The sequence below is a fragment of the Triticum urartu genome, chromosome 7A (assembly GCF_056163025.1).
Source record: "Triticum urartu cultivar PI428250 chromosome 7A, HENAU_Tu73, whole genome shotgun sequence".
Taxonomy (NCBI): Eukaryota; Viridiplantae; Streptophyta; class Magnoliopsida; order Poales; family Poaceae; genus Triticum; species Triticum urartu.
Window position 1 is genome coordinate 611521800 of NC_141879.1, and position 24759 is coordinate 611546558.

The window sequence follows — 24759 nt, forward strand, 5'->3', positions numbered from 1 at the left end:
CTCTCTTTGTGTTTCGACAGCTTGGCCGCCCTTTGTTGCTGCTGTCTGCTGGAAGCTTGCTTCTTAAGTTCTAAGGGAGAGGGGGCAGATTTGGTGCAGCTATGTTGAAATTGTGATTGGCTTGCTAATTAGTACTAGGAGATTACAAGAACTCCTTGCCGTCATGTTTGTATGTTCAGATGATTGCTGTACCTTTTCGCAAAAACAAAGAAGAAGATGATGATTGTTGTACCCAGTGAACATGAAAAAACAAGCACGAAAGCTCTAGCAAAGCCACAATACCCTGAAGAAAAGGCTAATCCACGACATGCTGTCTGAAGATAAAACTAATTCACAGTAGAATATACTACAGTTTATGTCAGGCACACACTAATAATAACTTGGAAATTCAGCAGGGTTTCGACAACATAACAAACATGGAAATTCAGCAGGGTTTCAACAACATAACAGACCACGACAGTACCAAGGGAGTGTCACTAGTGAGCATCCGACAGATTACTGCGGCACACCATTACAACAGCATACACACACATTTTTTTAGAACGAAGACGTCAGATGGGTCCGGCTTTAACGCATACACACACATACATATAACAAAACGGGAGGAGAGGCGAAAGCATCAACTGAAGGCCGTCACTCAGTGGCAACCAGCGGCCTGTTTCTGCGGTCTGATCCAGTCGTGCAGCACCATGGTCACCCTGTCGTGCTGCTTCACGGAGGTGCCGTGCAGGAGCGGGGCGGCGCGGGCGAGGACGCGGTTGTAGTGGACGTACTCCTTCTGCCGGAACCTCTCCTGTTCAGGCGGCGTCATCTCGTCCCACTCGGCGTGCAGCTTCTCCGACAGGCTCCAGTCGATGTTGTACCTGGTGGCGCCGAAGCACGTCTGGCTCAGGACCCGCCTCGCCAGGGTCTGCAGGTCGGGCACGCGAGCCCCGTGCGTCGACCACCATTCAACTGCGAATGTCGAGTGAAGCGTGGTAAGAAGGTGCGTAATTCATGTAGTATGATATGAACGGATGAATGAAATGGTGATCATCTCAGTGGGTGTAAATGTTTGGGTTTGAAAGTTGAAGTGAAAATGGAAGAAGAGAAGGCTCCTGTACAGTTTAAGCAGACCATATACCCCAGTTTGTAACTTGCAACAAACTAAGCAACTATGTTGACAAACTTAGCCTGATGCAGAGAAGTTGATCATTCTACACGTTCATCTGTAAACCTTTTAACTTCTTTACTACTCCCTCTGTCCCATAATGTAAGACGTTTTTGCAAGCACGTCTTACATTATGGGATGGCGGGAGTATTTATTTAAACAACCATGTTGACAAGTTAGGCTAATGCAGAGGAGTTGAACTTTGAATAGAAGTGCACTTATGACATGATATATTTGTGCCATGTTCACATGCTAACTAAATATGTTGGCGCACTGTATGTTACGGTGCACAAATGCACATATCAGATTTGGTGGAGGACCTCAGACACTATTCCAGCTCACTCTTAAGATTGGAAAAAATCAAGTACATATGACACATAAAGGCACTACCGTCAGTGGCTTGTTAGGGAGTGGTCATTTTGCAAGAGGTTAGGGTATAGCTTACTTTGTGGTAATTCCATGATTTGCTGCATTGCTGGATCTGTGTCGAAATAGCCCAACTTCTTTTCATACACTTCCAATTGTGCAGACGCTTTTCTGGCATTGTAATGAGCCTTGCCCAGTTGGATTGTACAGGCCGCGATGCCGCTGCTGATCTCAGCATCAGGCTGGAATCCAGCTGTGTAAAAGATCCTTGAGTTTAGCATCTGACCAGCAGCATGGAGGGGACTATGCAAGTAACCATCCCATATCCTGTCAATCATACACCAATAGAACTCACTTTCATCTCCAACATTGAGAAATATCTCTTCCTTTGCTCTATCCATGGCTTCATACAAGATACCCATCGGACAGATATCAGATTCCAGTTTATACAACACACTAACAAGTGGTTTTGTAACCTTCACGATTTCAGCAGCAGCATGCCAAAATTCATCGTCTGTCTTTACTATACTCTGGATACGCTCGAACAAATCAAGACAAGCCCAACCAGAGGGAACCCATTCAGGCGAGCTGATCATCTGCACCAGACCTACTCTTGCAGAAACTAACCTCTCTAATGTGATGAACACTGCCACAAATCTCAGATAAGAACTGCTCAAAATCTCCTCCTGAACATATCTTCCTTTCAGTTTCATTGGCAGTGCATGGCCATATAAAAACCTTGTAATTTCCCTTGCCTTCATTAGGACTTCACTGACATGCTCGAGCGCTGCTATTTTCTCAAGCAGAAGGTTGATGCAATGGTCAGCACATAGCGCGAAGAAAAAACTGTCATATTTATTTAGCACATACTGCCGTGCCATCTGCATATGGGGTGACACGTCATTCATGACAATCTGAACAATGTTATGGGCACCAACATCATCAACCACGCGAGAAAGCATTGATTCTAGCTCATCCAAGTCCTCAGTGATTTCAGAGACGTCAATGGATCTGAGGAACTGCGTACCTTTGCTGCAGTGCACCAGGACACTTACGAAGCTTTTGTCACACTTGCTCTTCCAACTATCCACAATTACAGTGCAGCCACTTGTTTGCCACTCTTGCTTGAGTTCCTTTGCGCGGTTCTCAGTTTCTCTTAGTTGCTCCTGCAGAACAGCTTCGTACGTAGGCTCAGGTGCAGGTTTGGAGAAGAACTTGCCTATTGATTTTGCTGACGGAGAATCGAAGTAATCACTTGCCTCAACCTTGGGTTTCAGTTGACAAGAATTATATGTGATTTCCTTGGGCTGCCTCAAATCCGGTAGACAATGAAGAAAGCAGCGGTTATTGGACACAGTTGGTTGTAGCTGTGGTTGCTGGACTTGAGCAGATGGAAGGGCTGGGCTTGTGTGAGGAACCTCATCATGTTCATGCTTCCGTTTCTTCATTTTTCTGAGCATCCAAGCTTTCTCTTCTTGCGATCCACAAGTGAACTCCTTAAGCTTGTGCTGACATTGCCCCTGATGCCTGTTAAATGGTGCTCTAGGCGGTTGTAACTCGAAACCACCTTAACGCAGTAATGGCAGCTCACTCTGCAACCTTCCTCACCAATGGTTTTGCCATGCCTTTCTTTTCCACGGTTACTTGTCTGAGGATATTGTACAGAAAAAACCTGAAGGAAAGCAATGGGAGATACTTCAGTAATGCAAAAATTAAAATGTCAAATTCCCAAAACATTAGTGCAACATTTCACCAATGATTAGATTTCATATGCTTCCTCTTAATGACAGCACATGATGTCAACAGAGAAGACTGTGATCCAACTAAACACTGTACCTTAGAAGTTTATAAACACAATATTACTGGATGAAACAGTTTGTTCTGTATTTTTTTTTCCCAATAAAGAACAGTTTGTCTATATAACTCTTGAAGAAAAACACACAGAGGCGTGGTCAATGGTTCATAGTATATTTACCAGCAGACTGGAGGCATGAGCTTGTTCACAAGTTACAAGTTCATTATCACCAGGGCAACAAGTCTTTGGGCACCGATGCGATGAATTAACAGTAACTCTAACGGGGCAGTGAACGATTGGCCATTTTCACCATGGTACACTCCAGAAACATGCAACTTCAACTAGATTAGACAGTTGTTCCTCGCAAACAGTCTAAAATTTGATGTTTACAATCCTGAAGGATTCAAATGAACCATACGAAATAGGCCGGTGTAAATAAAAGGTTAACTATTTCGGTACTATCCCACAGGACAATTGGAGTAATATGTAGTTTTTCACAGACTAGAGATGTGGTATAAGCATAAGACTGCACGATGATCTTACAAAGCCAGTAACATACCCCCTTTCAGCCCTCTGATACCCAGCCACAACAAAGAGCAGATCCGGAACCCTCTCGCTACCCTCTCTCCATCCATCCCGAAGTCCAGCGGCGCCGTCACCAGGATCGGAGCCGCCGTCCACCTCCACGCCTGACTTCATCCCAGCTCGCTCGCTGCCGTGCGGCCCCGTCGGCCGGCGGCACGGGCAGCGGCCGGGCCCTGAACTGTCGGGCGTGGTGGAGGCCCGGTGGAGCGCGTCGGGTTGCGGCATTCGGCCGCGAGGGGCGCGGTGGTGCGCGGATTGGTGTGTGTGTGGGGTCCCGGTTTCCTTTAGTAATAGTAACGGGGTAATCTGGTTTTCGCTGGGTGTTTCCTAATTAATCAAGAAACTTATCTTTTTTTTTCTTAATGAATGTAGAAATCCCGTCATTCGGAAAAACAATACCCCTCTGAAACAAATGGCATGCAGTGAACCTCTCTTTCCTGATACTAGAATAAATTTTTTTTCATAGTTTTAGCATTTCCTTAGAATCGGCTCAAACCCCTTTCAAAAATCTAACATTACGCTGCCCAATTCATAAAAAAAACAGAAAAATCCTAAAATGGAGAAAGGGGAATTCTTCCTGGCATGCTCCAATGCACACCCTCTATGCACAAGAAAGCCGCAAATGACTTTGACTGTTTGCCATTTCTAGGCATTGACGAGACGACGAGTTTTAATTGAGGAAAGGACATTCAGTGATGGGTGGGTGGGTGAAACAATGAAGAACAACATTTCATTCTTTTTACCTTGACATGTTTTTAATAGTTAGATCAGCAATTATTCCCGAAATCACGGTCACCAAAAGAGGCAACACAAACTTCGGTGGATTATTGGGGCAAACCTCGGTGAACCGAGCATGGTTCGAAAGAGAATCCGACTGGGGTGGATGTGCACTAGAGAGACATTGGAAAACAAACAAAGATAGGCTCGGAAAAAAATGTGAAACCCAAGTGAGATGGGTGTTGTGTTGGATACATTTCCCTTGATTGGTTACTTCAGAGAACTTCATTGGCATAAACACATAATTCGAAAGAACACCTTGGGATAATCCTAGCTCTTAATGTTGCACTTGAACAATGAGATTTTCAAAAAAAGCCTGAGAAACATGCATTTAGTTCTAATATACTCCCTAGAAAAAACAGAAATGGTATCAACAAAAAACTTTTATGCTCCTCATGAACAAATTGCTTTTCCTTACCTTTGACTTTAGATCTCGTCTTCTCCGTTCCAAGATGTAAATGATGGCCTAACAGTGGGGCAATGGATGTGGTGCGTTGGAAAAGGGTGAATGGTGTGGCGCATCTGCGGCTTGCTATAATCCTAGTTGAATATCTTAATGCACGTACTGCACTTGAACAATGAGATTTCCATGGAAGCCTGGGAAATATGCATTTAGTTCTAATATGCTCACTAGAAAAAACAAAAAATGGTATGAACAAAATCCTTTATGCTCCTAGAGAATACATTATTTTTTCTTACCTTTGACTTTGGATCTCGCCGTCTTCGTCCAAGATGTAAAAGGAGGATGGCCAGGGCAGCGACTGTGGTGCGTCGGGAAAAGGGTGGATGGTGCAGTGCGTCAACGCCTTGGAATACCACAATCTCACCTAGGAGGAAAACATAGATGATGGATTTATGAGGGCAAACATGTCTAGAGAGTGGAAGTGGCGGCGGTGGATGGAGGAGAAGATAGTTAGATCTGGACAATGTTCATGGTTGCCGGTGGAGGAGAAGATAGTTAGGTCTAAGGAGTGGTGGTGGCGGCGGCGGGTGGAGGAGAATATGGTTAGATCTAGACAATATTGATGGTTGCAGGTGGAGGAGAAGATAGGTGGATCTAGATAATGTTGATGGTTGTGTTGTGTGGGGGGAGGTGGCTTTATAGCAGTGCGGTTTGGGACTAGGGGTGTGACCGCGATCCACGTGATGCGGGGTGCGGGCCGTCGGATTGGAGATGGGTGACAGAGAATGGGGTAAAGGGGGTGGCGCGGATAGGTGACATGGCGGGGAAGGCGTGTTTCTTTTCTAAGGGTGAGGCAGGGTGTGGGGATGCGAGGAAGTCATGCGTCTTGGGTAGGTGGATGTTAGTTGGGACCGGGCTTTTTTGGATGGATTGCTTTTGCGCGCAGCGTTGCTCGTTGTCGCGAATTTTGGATGGATATCTGGTCGATGGGCCCATGAGATGTGTGGTCATGACGAGACTAGTGCGAAGGCATAAACTCATATTATTACTAGGACAATTTGGAAAGCGTATTTCTATGTTCTCCACAATCAATTGATACGAGGGGTGCTTCTTTCAGGTATTGTATAACACGCCTCAACAAAAAAGTACTCCCTTTGTTCATCTATTATCTAGTTGTTTCTCAGCAGCGCCATCACGCCACATAGCACCTCGACTTGCCCCCAGGGTCTCAGAGCGTTAGCGACATAGACGCCGACGTTTGATGGCAATGACGCCCCTCCTCTCCTTGTTGTGTTGCGTTTCATGGTCGCTGCTGCACTCTAGCTTTTTCTTTCTAATCAGCGTGTGAAAGTGCATTGCTGCACTAAATTGTTTTTAACATCTATTACAACTTCATTTGTGTTTCTAACCACATGCTCTAGTGTAAACATCACTGATTAAGTTAAAGTGAAGCATGGATGGTTTTTCCCTCTCTTATTGAAAAAGGAAAAGCGGAGTGCCCAAGAAAAGCGGAGTTCGATAGTGTTTTTCTTATTTCTTGAGTCTTTAGGGCAGCCACACTATTAAGAGGGGGTGCATCATAAAAACATCTGGGGAATCAACTTACTTTCTCACATTGATCTGAAAAGTCTCACAGTGCAAAGCTTTTGTTCAGGCGAGAACTTCTGGGATGGCCGGAACTTCCGGCGACCGGAAGGTTCGGCAGGGGTCCGAGAAACTTCCGAGGTACCCAGAGAAACTGCTCTTTTTTTTGCAATCTCTCTGTGTAGCCCGGAACCTAGCTGGAACTTCCGTCCGCCGGAAATTCTGGGTCGGCCGGTGTCGTGGTTCTAAGTCTGACAGTAGAATAGGCGGTACGTAAGAGGAGGCAAGATCCTAGCTACGATGAGGTTGTGCACGCAAGATTTACGAGTTCAGGCCTTCTCGGAGAAAGTAAAAGCCCTACGTCTCGGTGCCCGAAGGCGGTCGACTGGATTATGCGTGAAGTTACAGGGGGTGCGAACCCTTGTCCCAGAGGAGGGGGGTGGCTTATATAGAGTGCGCCATGACCCCAGCCAGCCCATGTTATAAGGAGTTCAATGTACATTAAGGTGAGACGTTACTGGTAACACCAGCAATAAAGACCAAGATTACGAGTGAACGCCTGACCGTTGCCATCCTGAGTGACTTTAGATCTTCTGTACTCCGAGTGGTTTCTAGTATGGTCAAGTGATTATATCTTGGTCGAATGGAATTGGGTTATCCAAGTAAAATTGTTGGTCGAGTGGGTTGCACTCTGAGGTCATTTCAGTCGGTAGATGTTGTTGTCCTTTGAATGTCTTTGACTATAGGACAGTGTCCTTGGGAAGGGTGTCTAGGTCAGGCCTATTACCCTACCCTAGGTACATGTCATCTTCATTAGCCCCCGATGGGAGATGAAGTTGGAGATGGTTCTGACCTGATTTTTATGCTTCAGAGGCATTTTACTTGGGTCGGCGAACCATGCTGAACCTTTAACTTCATTCTCAGCCGCCTTGGTCCATTCAGGGTTTGTCGAGTGAACTTATACTGATGTGCTTCGACTGTTGGAATGGTACGGAATCTTTGGCACAACTGGTTGCACTGTCGTTCCCGGATCTTACGGGATTCTAAATTTGGAGAAGCGCGCAGGACGGAGGGCACCGCGGTAAACGGAATGGATTAGGCAGGGTTTCCTCGATTCTCGTGCCGCTTTTTTTGCTACGTACCGAGCGCGTGACTGTTGCGGGATTTAATAGGATTGCTTGGGCCCACACATCAGCCACTCGGAAGTGAGCCCATAAAAGGCATTGAGGCCGATGTGTTTGCACAGTGTCCCTTATTCCTCTTCCTCCTCCTCTGCTTCTCCACCGTGCCCTTCTCCGCTCTCAACGCCGCTGCTTTGCCTGTGAGCAACCCACGACGATGGGGAAGGACAGGACAACGGCCCTGGAGCACGCCAAGAAGGCGACGGCGGCGACGAAGTCGAAGGGCAAGAAGACGAGTCGGGGGTCATCATGAAGGTCCGGATTGCCGCCCGGCTGGGTTCAGGGGGACTGGATCCGGTCTACAATTCGACAAGAAGATTTGGATGATATGGAAGCAGGGGCTTGATTGCCCCTGGACCTGGGAGGCTACCGAGGAACGAACTCGAGCCGCAGCTGCAAGAGGGTGAGTGTGTCCTCCTTGCCACTCATGTCGACCGTGGCTTCTCTTTGCCTCCTCATCCTTTTTTCTGATGTTTCCTGAACTTTTTCGGAGCCCAACTTCACCATTTTTATCACAACACAATCACATATCTTGCGACATATGTCTCTTTGTGTGAAAACTTCTTGGGTTGTCGACCGCACTGAGGTCTTTTCAAGCACATTTTTACCTGCCGCTCTCAGTATGTGAAGAAGGCCAGTCCGACTGATGGTAAGACCCGAGTGATCCAAATGTGTGGGGGTTTAGGGATCCAGATGAGAGGTAGGAGTGCTTTTCCGATAATGACTCTTCCTGATTCGGTTAGGGGATGGTAGTCGAGTTAGTTTTACTGCAAGGATGTTCTGACTCCTGGTTAATCGGCTGGTCTTCCTCCCTTCACCATGAACCGAGTCCACCAACCTCCTTCGTTGCTCAAGACCCCGGAGGAGAAAGCTGAAGTGTTGATGCTAGTCGACCGAGTAGTTCGGCTGGTTCGTGACGGCGTGACTGGTATGGACTTGTTGGAGGTGTTCCTCAGTCAACGCATCCAGCCTCTCCAGGCATGCGATCATCCGATGTGGATGTACTTGGGCTCAAACGACACCGCTCGGATCCACCCGGAGGAGGTTGACGAGAAGACAGTGGCATAGTGGCTGCAGAGCATCACCGGAAATAAGGACAACCCTAGGGGGTCCCGAAGAGTTGCGCCATTCGACTCCGAACATGAACCAGACAAGGTCTAACATTTGATACCAAGTGTCTTCTAATTCTGACTTGCAGTTATCCTCGAATTTTGACTGACGTTGTTTGACTCTTTATCTTGTAGATATACACTGAAATGTATTCAATGCCGAACGGGGATCTGTCCCAGGAAGGAGAAGCGAGTGCAGACGAAAGCGCTCAGTGGCAATCAGGGGACTTGGACGAAGAGGAGAGTGGCGATTCAAGCAACAGCGAAGAGGTCGAATCACCTCCCCACTCTGAAAGACGTTCAGACACACGATCCAGCAGGTGGACGGGGCAAAGCAGTTACGTCAAGTGTGCAAGCCCCGAAGCGCACTCGGACATCTACTCCCGAGGCGACCGAAAAGGCTCCAAAGCATCCCAAGGTTGCACCTGCAAAGCCTCGGAAGGCTCTTCCTAAAATGAAGGTGGATGTTCTTGTTGCCTCTGCATAAGTACTTTACTTTATTTCTTTGCTCTTGTGTTGTTCGGAAACTTCTGTATTCTGGTCGACTCATTCTCCAACTTGGCCGAGTGAGTCTTGAAAACTTGTAGTGCTGCTACTTCTGGGACTTCCATTTACAAGGACGAGGATGATGAGGAGACGGAAGATGCGGCCACTTCCAAAGCAGGTATGACTCCTGCCATCTTGCCTTCATTCTGTCAATTGATTTATCGGTCGACTGAATTTTTGTGGTCGAGTCTTTTGCAGTGTCACAGAATGTTATTGAACTTCTAGAAAACGATGAAGATATGCCCCAGAAGCCTACGGGAAGGAGGGGCAGGACCTCAGGCAGGGGGGTGCCAGCCAAGAAAGCGTCCTTGAGGACTCTAGCGCTAGAACTGGTGACCCAGCAGTCCGGAGACCTTAAACGGGCCTCTGTTACTTTTGCTGAACCTGTGTCGACTGCGCACCCATCAGCGTCGACTGTCCAAGTCCCTGCTTTGTCTGTACAACTCCATGCCTCGGATCCTCAGGCTGCTGTGACTGCCCCATCAAGTCCACTTTTCGTTACCATCATGTCCCGGAGAATCCAGTGAGCGCTGCCAAGGAAGCTATACACCGAGCAGGCATTATGATGGAACGGATGAAGACGGTGCATGAGGCCAGTCAAGCTGCTTATGATGCCAGCTCAGCTCTCCAGACCAACGTCCAGGTTAGTTGATTTCCGACTGACCTTTATCTTGCTGCTTGTTCTGTTAGGATATGCTACCCGAAAACCTTTAATGTGCATCTAGTGTCAATCTGCACCTTGCATCTGTACACCTACTGGGTGTTTCAATTTTTGCTGAGTAGTTTTTTTCACTTGAGTCGACTAGGTTGCGTCGATTGTATCTTTGAACTAGTGGGGGCATGCAAAGTGCACCCACTGGGTGTAGTCCCCGAGGCCACCATCAAATGTTTGATTCAGCGAGGGTCTTTGAACAGAATACTTCTTGACGGTTCTTCCACTTTGGCTGGGCGGACCATATCGAGTGGAATCTGGACCAGTGGGGGCACGCTGAGTGCACCCACTGGGTGTAGTCCCCGAGACCGCAGTCGACTGCTGGCAGTCGTCTGTGGTCTGAGAATAATTGTTGTTTCTTTTTTTGTCGACTGGACGGACCAAGTCAATTGAAGAATCGAACCAGTGGGGGCACGCTAAGTGCACCCACTGGGTGTAGTCCCCGAGACTACTGTTGAATGTTTGATTCAACAGTAGTCTTAGAACTCTTTTTGTCATAATGAATCGAACTTGTACTTTATTGCCCGAAGGCGACCAATCTTTGACTTTGTGGACTGACTGCAGAGATCTTGTGAGCTCGGGGCTCGGTTTGCTGATTTGGAGAAGAAACAGATCTAACTCAACCTTGACCTGGAGTTAGCTAAGAAGAACTTGCAGAAGGCTCAGGATGGAACTGCTGGTATGGGAGGTAAAAAACTTGTCGACTCTCCCTTGATATCTTTTTCTTTCTTCCTTCTGATCCGAGTGTTATTTCCTTTAGAAAAAATGAGGCAGGCTCTAGAGAAGAAGGATCTTGACCTTGCGGCCACACAAAAAACGATGCAAGATAAATCAGAACTCACCGACCAGAAGCTGGCTTCAGTCGGCAAGTTAGAAGAAAATAATGCCAAGCTGAAGGCTGCCCTTGACGAAGCCAATAAGGAAGTGACGCGGCTGAAGAAAGACAAGGGGACACTTAATGACAAAGTTGAAGGCCTCACTTGGAAGAGGGATGAGCTGTAAGCTTATCTGGGAGGACTCGCCAAGAGACTGTTCCGTATGCTTGAAGGTACTTTCCCTTGTCCAACTGATTTTTCGCTGCTGACTTGTCATACAGCCGTCGACTCATCATTTCACTGTGTGCGCAGAATTCTGCCAAAACTTCGAGGAAGTGACTGGTCAAATTGAGACGAGCTTGGACCCCATCAACTCTCCTGTTAAGGATGAAGCTGCTATGAACGTGCTCCGACTGGAATCTCGACTTGCCAGCACCATGGACTACCTCGCGCGACTGAAGGTGGCAGTGTCACGGATTGATGCGGCGCTCTGGCCAAGGGTGACATTCCAAAATGATCTCGAGTCTCCGATGACTCGACTCAACGAAATCCCCGGTCGAGTGTAGGAATGGAAGAAGTCATCCGCCCGGTGCGGTGCTGATGTGGCTCTGTCTGTGGTTCGCGTCCATTGTAAAGAGGCCAAGGAAGAGAAGCTAGCAGCGCTCAAGGTTGCCAATACAAAGAAGCTTAACTTCAAGTCTTTCATGGAGATCTTCTGTAGGATCGAAAGTATGTCTAGAGGGGGGGGGGTGATTAGACTACTTGACCAAATAAAAATCTATCCTTTTCCCAATTTTAGTCTTTGGCAGATTTTAGCTAACTTAGCACAAGTCAAGCAATCTTAACACAATTCAAGCAAGCATGTAAAGAGTCTATGAGCAGCGGAAAGTAAAGCATGCAACTTGTAAGAATGTAAAGGAAAGGGTTTGGAGAATTCAAACGCAATTGGAGACACGGATGTTTTTGTCGTGGTTCCGATAGGTGGTGCTATCTTACGTCCACGTTGATGGAGACTTCAACCCACGGAGGGTAACGGTTGCGCGAGTCCACGGAGGGCTCCACCCACGAAGGGTCCACGAAGAAGAAACCTTGTCTATCCCATCATGGCCATCGCCCACGAAGGACTTGCCTCACTAGCGGCAGATCTTCACGAAGTAGGCGATCTCCTTGCCCTTACAAACTCCTTGGTTCAACTCCACAATCTTTGTCGGAGGCTCCCAAGTGACACCTAGCCAATCTAGGAGACACCACTCTCCAAGATGTAACAAATGGTGTGTTGACGATGAACTCCTTGCTCTTGTGCTTCAAATGATAGTCTCCCCAACACTCAACTCTCTCTCACAGGATATGGATTTGGTGGAAAGATGATTTGAGTGGAAAGCAACTTGGGAAGGCTAGAGATCAAGATTCATATGGTAGGAATGGAATATCTTGGCCTCAACACATGAGTAGCTGGTTCTCTCTCAGAAAATGTGTATTGGAAGTGTAGGTATGTTCTAATGGCTCTCTTCACAAATGAAGAGTGGGTGGAGGGGTATATATAGCCTCCACACAAAAACTAACCATTACACATAATTTACCAATCTCGGTGAGACCGAATGGAGAAACTCGGTCAGACCGATTCAGCAAACCTAGTGACCATTAGGATTTTCGGTGGGACTGAGATGCAACTCGGTAGGACCGATATGGTTAGGGTTAGGGCATAACGTAATCTTGGTGTGACTGATTACACAAACTCAGTGGGACCGATTTTGGTAATAAGCTAGTTGGTCAGGTAAACTCGGTGGTACCGATCGCTCATTTTGGTGGGACCGAAATGTTACGAAAGAGAAACAGAGAGTTTACATTGCAATCTCGGTGGGACCGATCGCTCATCTCGGTAGGACCGAAACGTTACGAAGGGAAACAGAGAGATTACAACCCCATCTCGGTGTGACCGAAATCCCTATCGGTGAGACCGGTTTGCCTAGGGTTTGTGGCAGTGGCTATGACATTTGAAACTCGGTGGTGCCAGATAGAAAGAATCGGTAGGGCCGAGTTTGACTTTTGGTTTAGGTCATATGTGAATGTGGAAGGTAGTTGAGGGTTTTGGAGCATATCACTAAGCACTATGAAGCAAGAACCTCATTAAACAACACCTCATCCCTCCTTGATAGTATTGGCTTTTCCTATAGACTCAATGTGATCTTGGATCACTAGAATATAAAATGTAGAGTCTTGAGCTTTGAGCTTGAGACAATCTTTTTGTCCTTAACATTTTGAGGGGTCCACATTCCTCATCTATGCCATGCCATTCATTGAGCTTTTCCTGAAATATTAATCTTGGAATAGCATTAGCTCAATGAGATATATGTTGTTAGGAATTACCAAAACCACCTAGGGATAGTTGCACTTTCAATCTCCCCCTTTTTGGTAATTGATGACAACATATAGATCAAAGCTTCGACAAATGATAATAAGAGTGAAAAATATTGTCGCTTTGAGAAGTATGTGAAAAGCAAGAGCTCCCCCTAAATTTGTGCATAGTTTATGATTTGCTTTGGACTGCAAATGCACAAAGAGTTAGGCTCATGGGTTACTCTTCCATGTCACATACATCTTGGTGGAGCGCTCAAAATGATAATAATTAAATACATGCACTCATCACCAAGCAAGTTGAATGATCATATAGGGATAAAATGATAATATCATCCAACAAGCATTAAGGTAGCATATGATCAAACACATGATCATCCAAGTATCACACAGACAAAAAGTATCTCAAACACGCAAAGCAAATAAAGTTCAACCACGAAAGCAAGAGAGAATAAAAAGCAACGCTCTCTCTCGAAGCCTATGATCTATACATTTTTCTCCCCCTTTGGCAATAAGTTACAAAAAGTTCCTAGAAAATGCATAGCACTAAATCGTCTCTCAAGCTTGGTCTTCAGGTGGTGGTGTCCAGATAACTCCAAGAACGAAGGCTTCGGTCGTAGTAGATGGAGTTGATGGAGTAGGTGCTGGAGCTGGTGGCACAGAAGCTGTAGCTGGTGCAGATGACGTGGCTCTGGTGTCTGGAACAGGCACTGCAGCAGACCTCTAAGCTCTAGGCACTCTGGCAAATGCATCAGTGGTTGTCTTGCCCTTCCTCTCCTGCATATCATCTTGAAGTTGCTCCACAACAGACTGAATCTCAGTTACCTTCACATCCAAGTCATAGAATTTTTGCTCCACGATTCTTTCCAGGCTCTCCTGGTTTTGAGTCAGGGTGGCCAGTCCCTTCTCAATCCTCAGAGTGGATGCAATTAGGTAGCCAAGCTGATCTTGCTTGCTCTTCAGGAGATACTGAGATGCTTCTTTAGTAGTTGGCATCCTTGCAGCCTTTTCAGCTTTTGCCTTCTCCTTCTTGGCTTGTGCGTGCACAGAAGATGGTTCATCCTCATTCATAACCACAGTGTTGTCCTCGAAGTCTGGATAGATAGGCATGTGCTCCTTGTCTAGCAAATATGTACCAGTTCCCATCTTGGAGTTGATCAGCTCCTGGATCTGTGGGGCATATCCACAACTCCTCTTCTGATCTGCAGCTGTCCTCTTGATAGTTTCAACTATTAGGCTCATGACTTTGAACTTCTGTGGGACATCAAAGATGTGAAGCAAGTTAATTTCATGGCCTCTGATCATCTTGTGATCACCTGACTTTGGCAAGAGAGTGTGCCTGAGGATCCAATTGATGGTTGGCAAGCCTGACAGAAGGTAATGTACAAATCCAAACTTATGTGTCCCAAGAGCAGCATCTGGGATCTCCTTGTACATGTGTGCCATTGTGTTGTGATCCTTCTTCCTGTTGGCATAGACATCCAAGTCATCTTCACTCTCTTTTGGGGCATTGATCAACTTCGCCCATTCAGCAACCATGGACTGGTACCTCGTACCTTCGGACATCCAGACAATCCTTCCATCTGGGTAGAAATGAGTTGTGGAGTAGAACTGCATAATGAGCTCATCATTCCATTTTGTGAGCTTCTGAGCCACAAAATCATCGACTCCACAAGCCTTGAAACTGTCATGTACACCTGGATAGTGATCCTCATTCTTCTTGATGTAGTCCCAGTCGACCCATCTCATGTCACACACTATGGGCTTCTTGTCAAGCAAGATGGTCTCATAGAAGTCCTGCTGTTCCTTTGTATGGAACCTGTAGTCCACAGCAGTCCTCCTCTTGGTGGCATATGGATCAGACTCTCTCCATAGCCTCAGACCTGAGTCCTTCCCGATCTTCATGTTCTCAGCAACTGGATGAGCATCATTGTGATCTGGGATTTTTGGCTTCAGCTTCCTCAAGACATGTGACTCATCATCTTCTTCTTCCATTTCAGCTTCAGGCACTGGGGCCTTGTTCTTTTCCTCAGCAGGGATGTTCCTGGTGCTCCTCTTTGGTTTTGGCTTTGGAGCTGGAGCTGCAGCCTTTGGAGCAGTCTTAGGCTTAGATGGAACAGCCCCTGCCCTGGTGGCATCACCCATAAGCTTCTGAGCTTTGGGTGCTGGTGCATCTTCTTCTTCTTCTTCTTCTTCTTCTTCCTCTTCAGAATCTCTCATGATAGAGGACCTCCCAAGCACTCTAGCAATGGTCTTTTTGACCCTCTCCTTCCTCTTCTTCCCTTCTGCAGCAGCCTCTTTGGGTTCAGATTCCAAAGGGACTTGAGTAGATGCTCTGGCCTTAGACATTGGAATTCTCTTTGCAGGCATCTTGGTTTTCATGCCAGGCTTAGTGGCAGCAGCAGTGCTATATTCCTTCTTAACCACTTTCTTCTTGGAAGTGGCCTCATCCTCAACTGCCACATAGTCTTCACCCTCAGATTCAGAGGTCTTCTTCTTTCTGGCCCTGGTGGCAGCTTTGGGTAAGTTGCTTGGGGTGCTCCTGCTACCATCATCTGAACTGCTAGAGGGACTAGTGCCCTCACTCAGGTGAACCTGCTCCTCTGACCTGTTCTGCTGTCACTCTGATTAGACATATTGCTAACACTGATAGCAGACCCTGTGAATAGATATAGATGATATATAGTGGATGAGCATCACAAAATGCAGAGGTTTTTGCAAAAGAATGAGTCAAAAACTTAGTTTTAGTTTTCCACAGAAAGCATTTCGGATCAACCGATTTGTAAACTCGGTGATACCGAAGCAGCTATTGGAACCTAAACTAGTGAACTCGGTCAGACCGAGTCACAGTTCGGTGGCACCGAGATGTTGGAAATATGCCCTAGAGGCAATAATAAAATGGTTATTATTATATTTCTTTGTTCATGATAATTGTCTATTGTTCATGCTATAATTGTGTTATCCGGAAATCGTAATACATGTGTGAATACATAGACCACAACACGTCCCTAGTGAGCCTCTACTAGACTAGCTCGTTGATCAAAAGATAGTCATGGTTTCCTGACTATGGACATTGGATGTCATTGATACCGGGATCACATCATTAGGAGAATGATGTGATGGACAAGACCCAATCCTAAGCATAGCTCAAAGATTGTGTAGTTCGTTTGCTATAGCTTTTCCGAATGTCAAGTATCATTTCCTTAGACCATGAGATTGTGCAACTCCCGGATACCGTAGGAGTGCTTTGGGTGTGCCAAACATCACAACGTAACTGGGTGACTATAAAGGTACACTACGGGTATCTCCGAAAGTGTCTGTTGGGTTGGAAGGAATCGGGACTGGGATTTGTCACTCCGTATGACGGAGAGGTATCTCTAGGCCCACTCGGTAATGCATCATCATAATGAGCTCAATGTGACCAAGTGGTTGATCACGGGATCATGCATTACGGTACGAGTAAAGTGACTTGCCGGTAACGAGATTGAACGAGGTATTGGGATACCGACGATCGAGTCTCGGGCAAGTAAGTACCGATTGACAAAGGGAATTGTATACGGGATTGATCGAATCCTTGACATCGTGGTTCATCCGATGAGATCATCGAGGAACATGTGGGAGCCAACATGGGTATCTAGATCCCGCTATTGGTTATTGACCGGAGAGTCGTCTCGGTCATGTTTGCGTGTCTCCCGAACCCGTAGGGTCTACACACTTAAGGTTCGGTGACGCTAGGGTTGTTGAGATATTAGTATACGGTGACCCGAAAGTTGTTCGGAGTCTCGGATGAGATCTCGGACGTCACGAGGAGTTCCGGAGGTGAAGATTTATATATAGGAAGTCAAGTTTCGGCTATCGGGAAGGTTTTCGGGGTAATCAGTATTGTACCGGGACCACCGGAAGGGTCCCGAGGGTCCATCGGGTGGGGCCACCTATCCCGGAGGGCCCCATGGGCTGAAGTGGGAGGGGAACCAGCCCCAGATGGGCTGGTGCACCCCCCCATGGGCCTCCCCTGCGCCTAGGGTTGGAAACCCTAGGGGTGGGGGCACCCCACTTGGCTTGGGGGGCACTCCACGCCCCTTGGCCGCCGCCCCCCTTGGAGATGGCATCTCCTAGGGTTGGCGCCCACCCTAGGGGTCCTATAAATAGTGGGGGGGGGGGGGAGGGAGGGCAGCCGCACCCTAACACCTGGCGCCTCGCTCTCCCTCCCGTGACACCTCTCCTTCTTGCAGTGCTCGGCGAAGCCCTGCCGAGATCACCGTAGTTTCCACCACCACGCCGTCGTGCTGCTGGATCTCCATCAACCTCTCCTTCCCCCTTGCTGGATCAAGTTGGAGGAGACGTCTTCCCAACCGTACGCGTGTTGAACGCGGAGGTGCCGTCCGTTCAACACTAGGTCATCGGTGATTTGGATCACGACGAGTACGACTCCATCAACCCCATTCTCTTGAACGCTTCCGCTCGCGATCTACAAGGGTATGTAGATGCACTCCTCTCTCCCTCGTTGCTAGATGACTCCATAGATTGATCTTGGTGATGCATAGAAAATTTTAAAATTCTGCTACGTTCCCCAATAGTGGTATTAGAGCCAGGTTTATGCGTAGTTTCTATGCACGAGTAGAACAGAAAGAAGTTGTGGGCGTGGATATTGTCAATTTGCTTGCCGTTACTAGTCTTATCTTGATTCGGCGGCATCGTGGGATGAAGCGGCCCAGACCGACCTTACACGTACGCTTACGTGAGACTGGTTCCACCGATTGACATGCACTAGTTGCATAAGGTGGCTAGTGGGTGTCTGTCTCTCCCACTTTAGTCAGATCAGATTCGATGAAAAGGGTCCTTATGAAGGGTAAATAGAAATTGGCATATCACGTTGTGGTTTTGGCGTAGGTAAGAAACGTTCTTGCTAGAAACCTATAGCAGCCACGTAAAAACTTGCAACAACAATTAGAGGACGTCTAACTTGTTTTTGCAGCATGTGCCGTGTGATGTGATATGGCCAAAAGGATGTGATGAATGATATATGTGATGTATGAGATTGATCATGTTCTTGTAATAGGAATCACGACTTGCATGTCGATGAGTATGACAACCGGCAGGAGCCTTAGGAGTTGTCTTAATTTATTTATGACCTGCGTGTCAACATAAACGTCATGTAATTACTTTACTTTATTGCTAAAGCGTTAGCCATGGTAGTAGAAGTAATAGATGATGAGACAACTTCAAGAAGACACGATGATGGAGATCATGATGATGGAGATCATGGTGTCATGCCGGTGACAATGATGATCATGAAGCCCCGAAGATGGAGATCAAAAGGAGCAAATGATATTGGCCATATCATGTCACTATTTGATTGCATGTGATGTTTATCATGTTTTGCATCTTATTTGCTTAGAACGACGGTATCTTAAATAAGATGATCCCTCGTAATAATTTCAAGAAAGTGTTCCCCCTAACTGTGCACTGTTGCGAAGGTTTGTTGTTTCGAAGCACCACGTGATGATCGGGTGTGATAGATTCTAACGTTTGAATACAACGGGTGTAAGCCAGATTTACACACGCAATACACTTAGGTTGACTTGACGAGCCTATCATGTACAGACATGGCCTCGGAACACGGAAGACCAAAAGGTCAAGCATGAGTCGTATAGAAGATACGATCAACATGAAGATGTTCACCGATGTTGACTAGTCCGTCTCACGTGATGATCGGACACGGCCTAGTTGACTCGGATCATGTTTCACTTAGATGACTAGAGGGATGTCTATCTGAGTGGGAGTTCATTGAATAATTTGATTAGATGAACTTAATTATCATGAACTTAGTCTAAAATCTTTACACTATGTCTTGTAGATCAAATGGCCCACGCTAATGTTGCCCTCAACTTCAACGCGTTCCTAGAGAAAACCAAGCTGAAAGATGATGGCAGCAACTATACGGACTGGGTCCGGAACCTGAGGATCATCCTCATAGCTGCCAAGAAAGATTATGTCCTAGAAGCACCGCTAGGTGACGCACCCATCCTAGAGAACCAAGACGTTATGAACGCTTGGCAGTCACGTGCTGATGATTACTCCCTCGTTCAGTGTGTCATGCTTTACAGCTTAGAACCGGGGCTCCAAAAGCGTTTTGAGAGACACGGAGCATATGAGATGTTCGAAGAGCTGAAAATGGTTTTCCAAGCTCATGCCCGGGTCGAGAGATATGAAGTCTCCGACAAGTTCTTCAGTTGTAAGATGGAGGAAATAGTTCTATCAGTGAGCACATACTCAAAATGTCTGGGTTGCATAACCGCTTGACTCAGCTGGGAGTTAATCTCCCGGATGACGTGGTCATTGACAGAATCCTTCAGTCGCTTCCACCGAGCTACAAGAGCTTTGTGATGAACTTCAATATGCATGGGATGGGAAAGACCATTCCTGAGGTATATTCAATGCTGAAATCAGCAGAGGTGGAAATCAAAAAGGAACACCAAGTGTTGATGGTGAATAAAACCACTAAGTTCAAGAAAGGCAAGGGTAAAAAGAATTTCAAGAAGGACGGCAAGGGAGTTGCCGCGCCCGGTAAGCAAGCTGCCGGGAAGAAGTCAAAGAATGGATCCAAGCCTGAGACTGAGTGTTTTTATTGCAAGGGAAGTGGTCACTGGAAGCGGAACTGCCCCAAATACTTAGCGGACAAGAAGGCCGGCAACACTAAAGGCATATGTGATATACATGTAATTGATGTGTACCTTACCAGTACTCGTTGTAGCTCCTGGGTATTTGATACCGGTGCGGTTGCTCACACTTGTAACTCAAAGCAGGAGCTGCGGAATAAGCGGAGACTGGCGAAGGACGAGGTGACGATGCGCGTCGGGAATGGTTCCAAGGTCGATGTGATCGCCGTCGTCACGCTGCCTCTACATTTACCTACGGGATTAGTTTTAAACCTCAATAATTGTTATTTAGTGCCAGCTTTGAGCATGAACATTGTATCAGGATCTCGTTTAATTCGAGATGGCTACTCATTTAAATCAGAGAATAATGGTTGTTCTATTTATATGAGAGATATGTTTTATGGTCATGCTCCGCTGGTGAATTGTAGCGACCTGACCCGAATGGATCACGTCTACTGTGCTACGGTGTCATCCCTGGATCAGTAATGCTGACACCACACAGTACATCGAGGTTTTATAGCAGAGTTGCAATCACACACTTATTACATCGATGGCTCAAAAAGAACTTATTACAATAAATATGGCTGAAGGCCATCTAATATCGATAACAGCGGAAGACTCGGAAGATAAATGGGTCCATCAACTCCAGCGGCATCACTGAGTATAGGGCCACGACCTAAAAGCTCTTTACTCGTCGTCTGAAAAGTCTGCAACATGAGAAGTTGCAGCCCGAAAACGGGTCAGCACATGGAATATGCTGGCAAAGTAACACATAGAGAGTAATGGAATGAAATAGCTATACTATATGCATATATGGCTGGTGGAAAGCTCTATGGTTACAGTTTTGCGTAAAGCCAGTTTTTCCCTACTGCAAAGGAATAAATTTATTTAACTATCATGGTGGTTGTGTAACATTGAGAATGGTTGACAGCATTCTCAATCCCAATTAAAAGTACAATTAAAACCCAACAATATTAGAAGTAACATGTCGAGATTCACATGATATTCAAGTACTAGATACTCAAGTTGTCCATAACCGGGGACACGGCTAATCATGATTAGTTTGTACACTCTGCAGAGGTTTGCGCACTTTTCCCCACAAGACTCGATCGCCTCCGTTTGGTTTCTCGCACTACAGGGTGTTTGAGAAGACGGATGACCGAGACATAGTCTTTCAGAAGCACTAACACCTTACTTGTGGGGTAGACCGGTACACCTACATCCCCTTCATCTGCTAGTCCACCCCGTAAGAGTTCGCACGACTTAGTCAACTATGCCAGAGCCCATAATGGCTTGTGGCTGCACACGTAAGTATTTAGCATGAAAGATCTTATGATCCCTTTGAGCCTGGGTGGCGGTCCGAAAAAAAACCAGGCAAGTCCTGATAGACATCAGGTGCCTCAATCCACCCAGATGTGTGTTTAAGTTGCCACCTTAGATAAACCATTAAAATTATCAATCTCACATCTGTCATGGATATCACTCACCCAATCCACGTCTACTAGCATAGCATGGCAATATAAGCAAACGTAGAGTAACTCCCAAAGGTTTCATAATAATACAGGTAATAGGTACTACCTCATCTACTTCCCATCCCACAATTTAATTAGATCCTAATCATGCAATGTGTGAGGATTGATCTAATGCAATAAAACATGGGTTGTAGAAAAGGTATGATCAAAGTGTTACTTGCCTTGCTGATGATCTGCGAGTCCTAGGGTTTCGAAGTAACAGGCGGCGCAATCCGGGTAATCTATCGCAGACAAACAACAAGCATACAATAAGTACTCATCTAATGCACAGGTAAAACTCGAACAAGAGAACGAACCAGAAAGTTCAACTTAAGAACTCCGGTTGCAAAGAAAGAACGAACCGAACAAACGACGGAAAAACAAGCGGCAGAAGAAAACAACTCGGTTCTAGCAAGTTGAATCTAGGTCAAAATTTTACTTTAGCAAAAGCTTGTTCAAGTTGATTAGACGGAACGGCGGTTTCGAGACAAAACTCCTGGCGCTTGAATCACCTGATTCCGATAAACGAGCGAAAAGAAAGACTAGGAAGAAGATCGGATCTGAGATCGCGATCACGGAATAAATCCGACGAAAAGAAAAAGAAGAACGGTTAAACGAACGAACGTCGTTAACCTAGAAGAATCCGGTGATCACATTCATTAGGACGAACGGTCCGGCGAACGGTCCAAAGGCAACTAAATCGGAGAAGAAAACGAATCCGATCTAGGGTTTCGGAGAAGAAAACCGAACGAAAAACCGATCTAGAAAACCGGAATGGTTTAGAGAAGAAAAGAATCGGAACGATTAGAAGAAAACGATCCGAGAAAAAGAATAGATGTAGCGCGGGGCTACCTCCGGCGAGGTCTCCGGCGAGGGGCTCCGGCGGCGTGGGCGTGGGCGGCGGCGGCAAGGTGCGGCGGCGGCGCGGGTGTGGGGTGGCGGCGCGGCGCGGGGTGTGGTGGAGCTCTAGGCTTTGGGTTTGATGATTTAGAGGGGGGGTGCTTGGGTATTTATATTGGGGAGGGGGGAGTTTACTTGGGGTAGGGGACAAGAATTAGACTAGGAATAGGAATAGAAAAAAGGAAAGGAAAAGATCTAGAAATAGAAAAGGAATATACGGAAGTAGGACAAAAGTCCTACTAGGATTCGGTGGAAACAAGAGGCGGCGGCGGCCTCCTGCGCCTGCGCCTGGCGCGCGGCTAGCGATGGCCTTGGCTGGCTGGGCCTTTGGCCCAAGGCGCTGGACTTCGATTTTTTTTTAAACGGTTCCGCGCTCGGAAAACATAGAAAAACAAAATCTACCGGACTCCAAAACTAATAAAGTAAATTTTCCTCGACTCCTAAAAATGAGCCGAACAAAATGAACTTTTCTCCGGACCTAAAATGCAATTTTTGAAAACGCGCATTTTTCCCTATCCAAATAAAATGCAAATAAATTCCGGCAAACAAAATGTGATCTATTTATTAAATCTTCATTTTTCCTATATTTTGGGAAAGTCATATTATTCCCTCTCTCATATATTTTGACACCAGAAAAATTATTGAAGATAAAATAAATAAATCAAATGATCCTATTTTCAAAATTCGAGAAAACTCTCAAATATGAAAATAACGAAATCTCCAACTCTCTCCGAGGGTCCTTGAGTTGCGTGAAATTTCTAGGATCAACCAAAATGCAAGAAAAATATGATATGCATATGATCTAGTGTATAACATTCCAAATTGAAAATTTGGGATGTTACAAACCTACCCCCCTTAAGATGAATCTCGCCCTCGAGATTCGGGTTGGCTAGAAAATAGGTGAGGGTGGTCCTTGAGCAAATCTTCTTCTCTCTCCCAGGTGGCTTCATCCTCTGAGTGGTGGTTCCACTGAACTTTGCAAAACTTGATAACCTTGCTACGAGTAACTCTGCTGGCAAACTCGAGAATCTTGACTGGCTTCTCCTCATATGTTAAGTCGTCCTTCAACTGAATCGCTTCTAATGGCACTGTATCTCTTAGCGGTACCTCCGCCATCTCGGCGTGACATCTCTTCAGCTGAGAAACATGGAATACATCATGAACTCCTGATAGTCCTTCTGGTAATTCCAACTTATAAGCGACTTCTCCCATACGTTTCAAGATCTTAAATGGTCCAACGAAACGCGGTGCTAACTTTCCCTTAACTCCAAAGCGCTTAACTCCTCGAAGTGGGGATACTCGGAGATAAACTCTGTCTCCGGTTTCGTAAACTGTCTCCTTGCGTTTTGAATCTGCGTAGCTCTTCTTCCTGGACTGGGCTACCTTGAGCCTATCGCGAATCAGCTTAACTTTCCGTTCAGACTCCTTAATCAAATCTGGTCCAAAGAATTGACGGTCTCCAACTTCGTAACTGTTGTCATGGAACGAAACTGGTATCTGATACGATACTCCTCGGGACTCCATGCAAACAAATGATCCTAGTCATGTATATCTTTGCCAACTTAGCACTGGTGTAAGTGGTCTTAACTGGAATGAAATGTGCTACCTTCGTCAAACGATCAACTACTACCCATATCGAGTCATAGCCTGCTTTTGTCCTGGGTAGTCCTGTGATAAAATCCATGCCTATCTTATCCCACTTCCATTGGGGTGTCGGCAATGGTTGTAACAATCCGGCTGGCTTCTGATGTTCTGCCTTCACTCTATGACATACATCACAAACTGCTACATATGCTCCAATATCCTTCTTCATTCCGGTCCACCAGAATGTTTGCTTTAAATCCAAATACATCTTGGTATTCCCTGGGTGAATCGAATATGGTGAATCATGTGCCTCTTGCAAAATCAACTTCCTGATCTCCGGGTCATTGGGCACATAAACACGGTCCTCAAACCATAAGGTATCGTGCTCATCCTCACGAAATCCCTTTGCTTTTCCTTCGCTCAATTTCTCTTTTATAGTAGCAATTTCCTTGTCAGATTTCTGAGCTTCTCTGATCTTATCCATCAATGTTGACTGAATCTCCAATGCTGCTACATAGCCTCTCGGATATGTTTGGAAATAGTTCCGAAGGTTTTCTGCTAACTCCTTGGTATTTCTCCCGTCACTAGGGTATTGACATGGCTCTTACGGCTCAATGCGTCTGCTACTACATTAGCTTTTCCGGGATGGTAATGCAATCTCATGTCATAATCCTCGATGAGCTCCAACCATCTCCTCTGTCGGAGGTTCAACTCCTTCTAAGTGAAA

At 46.2% G+C, this 24759-nt stretch overlaps 1 protein-coding gene across 3 annotated transcripts; it reads right to left on the reverse strand.

The window, feature by feature from the left end:
- Nucleotides 1–376: 376 nt before the first annotated feature.
- On the reverse strand, nt 377–5754 carry LOC125528306 (uncharacterized). Of its 3 annotated transcripts, XM_048692801.2 has the most exons (4): nt 5373–5754; nt 5092–5270; nt 1596–3188; nt 377–954 (listed from the first exon to the last, which is right to left on the reverse strand). In XM_048692801.2, the coding sequence occupies exons 3-4, from the start codon at nt 2974–2976 to the stop codon at nt 638–640; spliced, it is 1698 nt and encodes a 565-aa protein (XP_048548758.1). In that variant the 5' UTR covers nt 2977–3188; nt 5092–5270; nt 5373–5754; the 3' UTR covers nt 377–637. The 3 variants fall into 3 exon arrangements, with proteins under 3 accessions (XP_048548758.1, XP_087391369.1, XP_048548757.1); XM_087535243.1 differs by lacking the exon at nt 5092–5270 and having other exon boundaries at nt 5373–5602; XM_048692800.2 differs by lacking the exons at nt 5092–5270; nt 5373–5754 and adding an exon at nt 3871–4170.
- Between the last annotated feature and the right edge of the window lie 19005 nt (nt 5755–24759).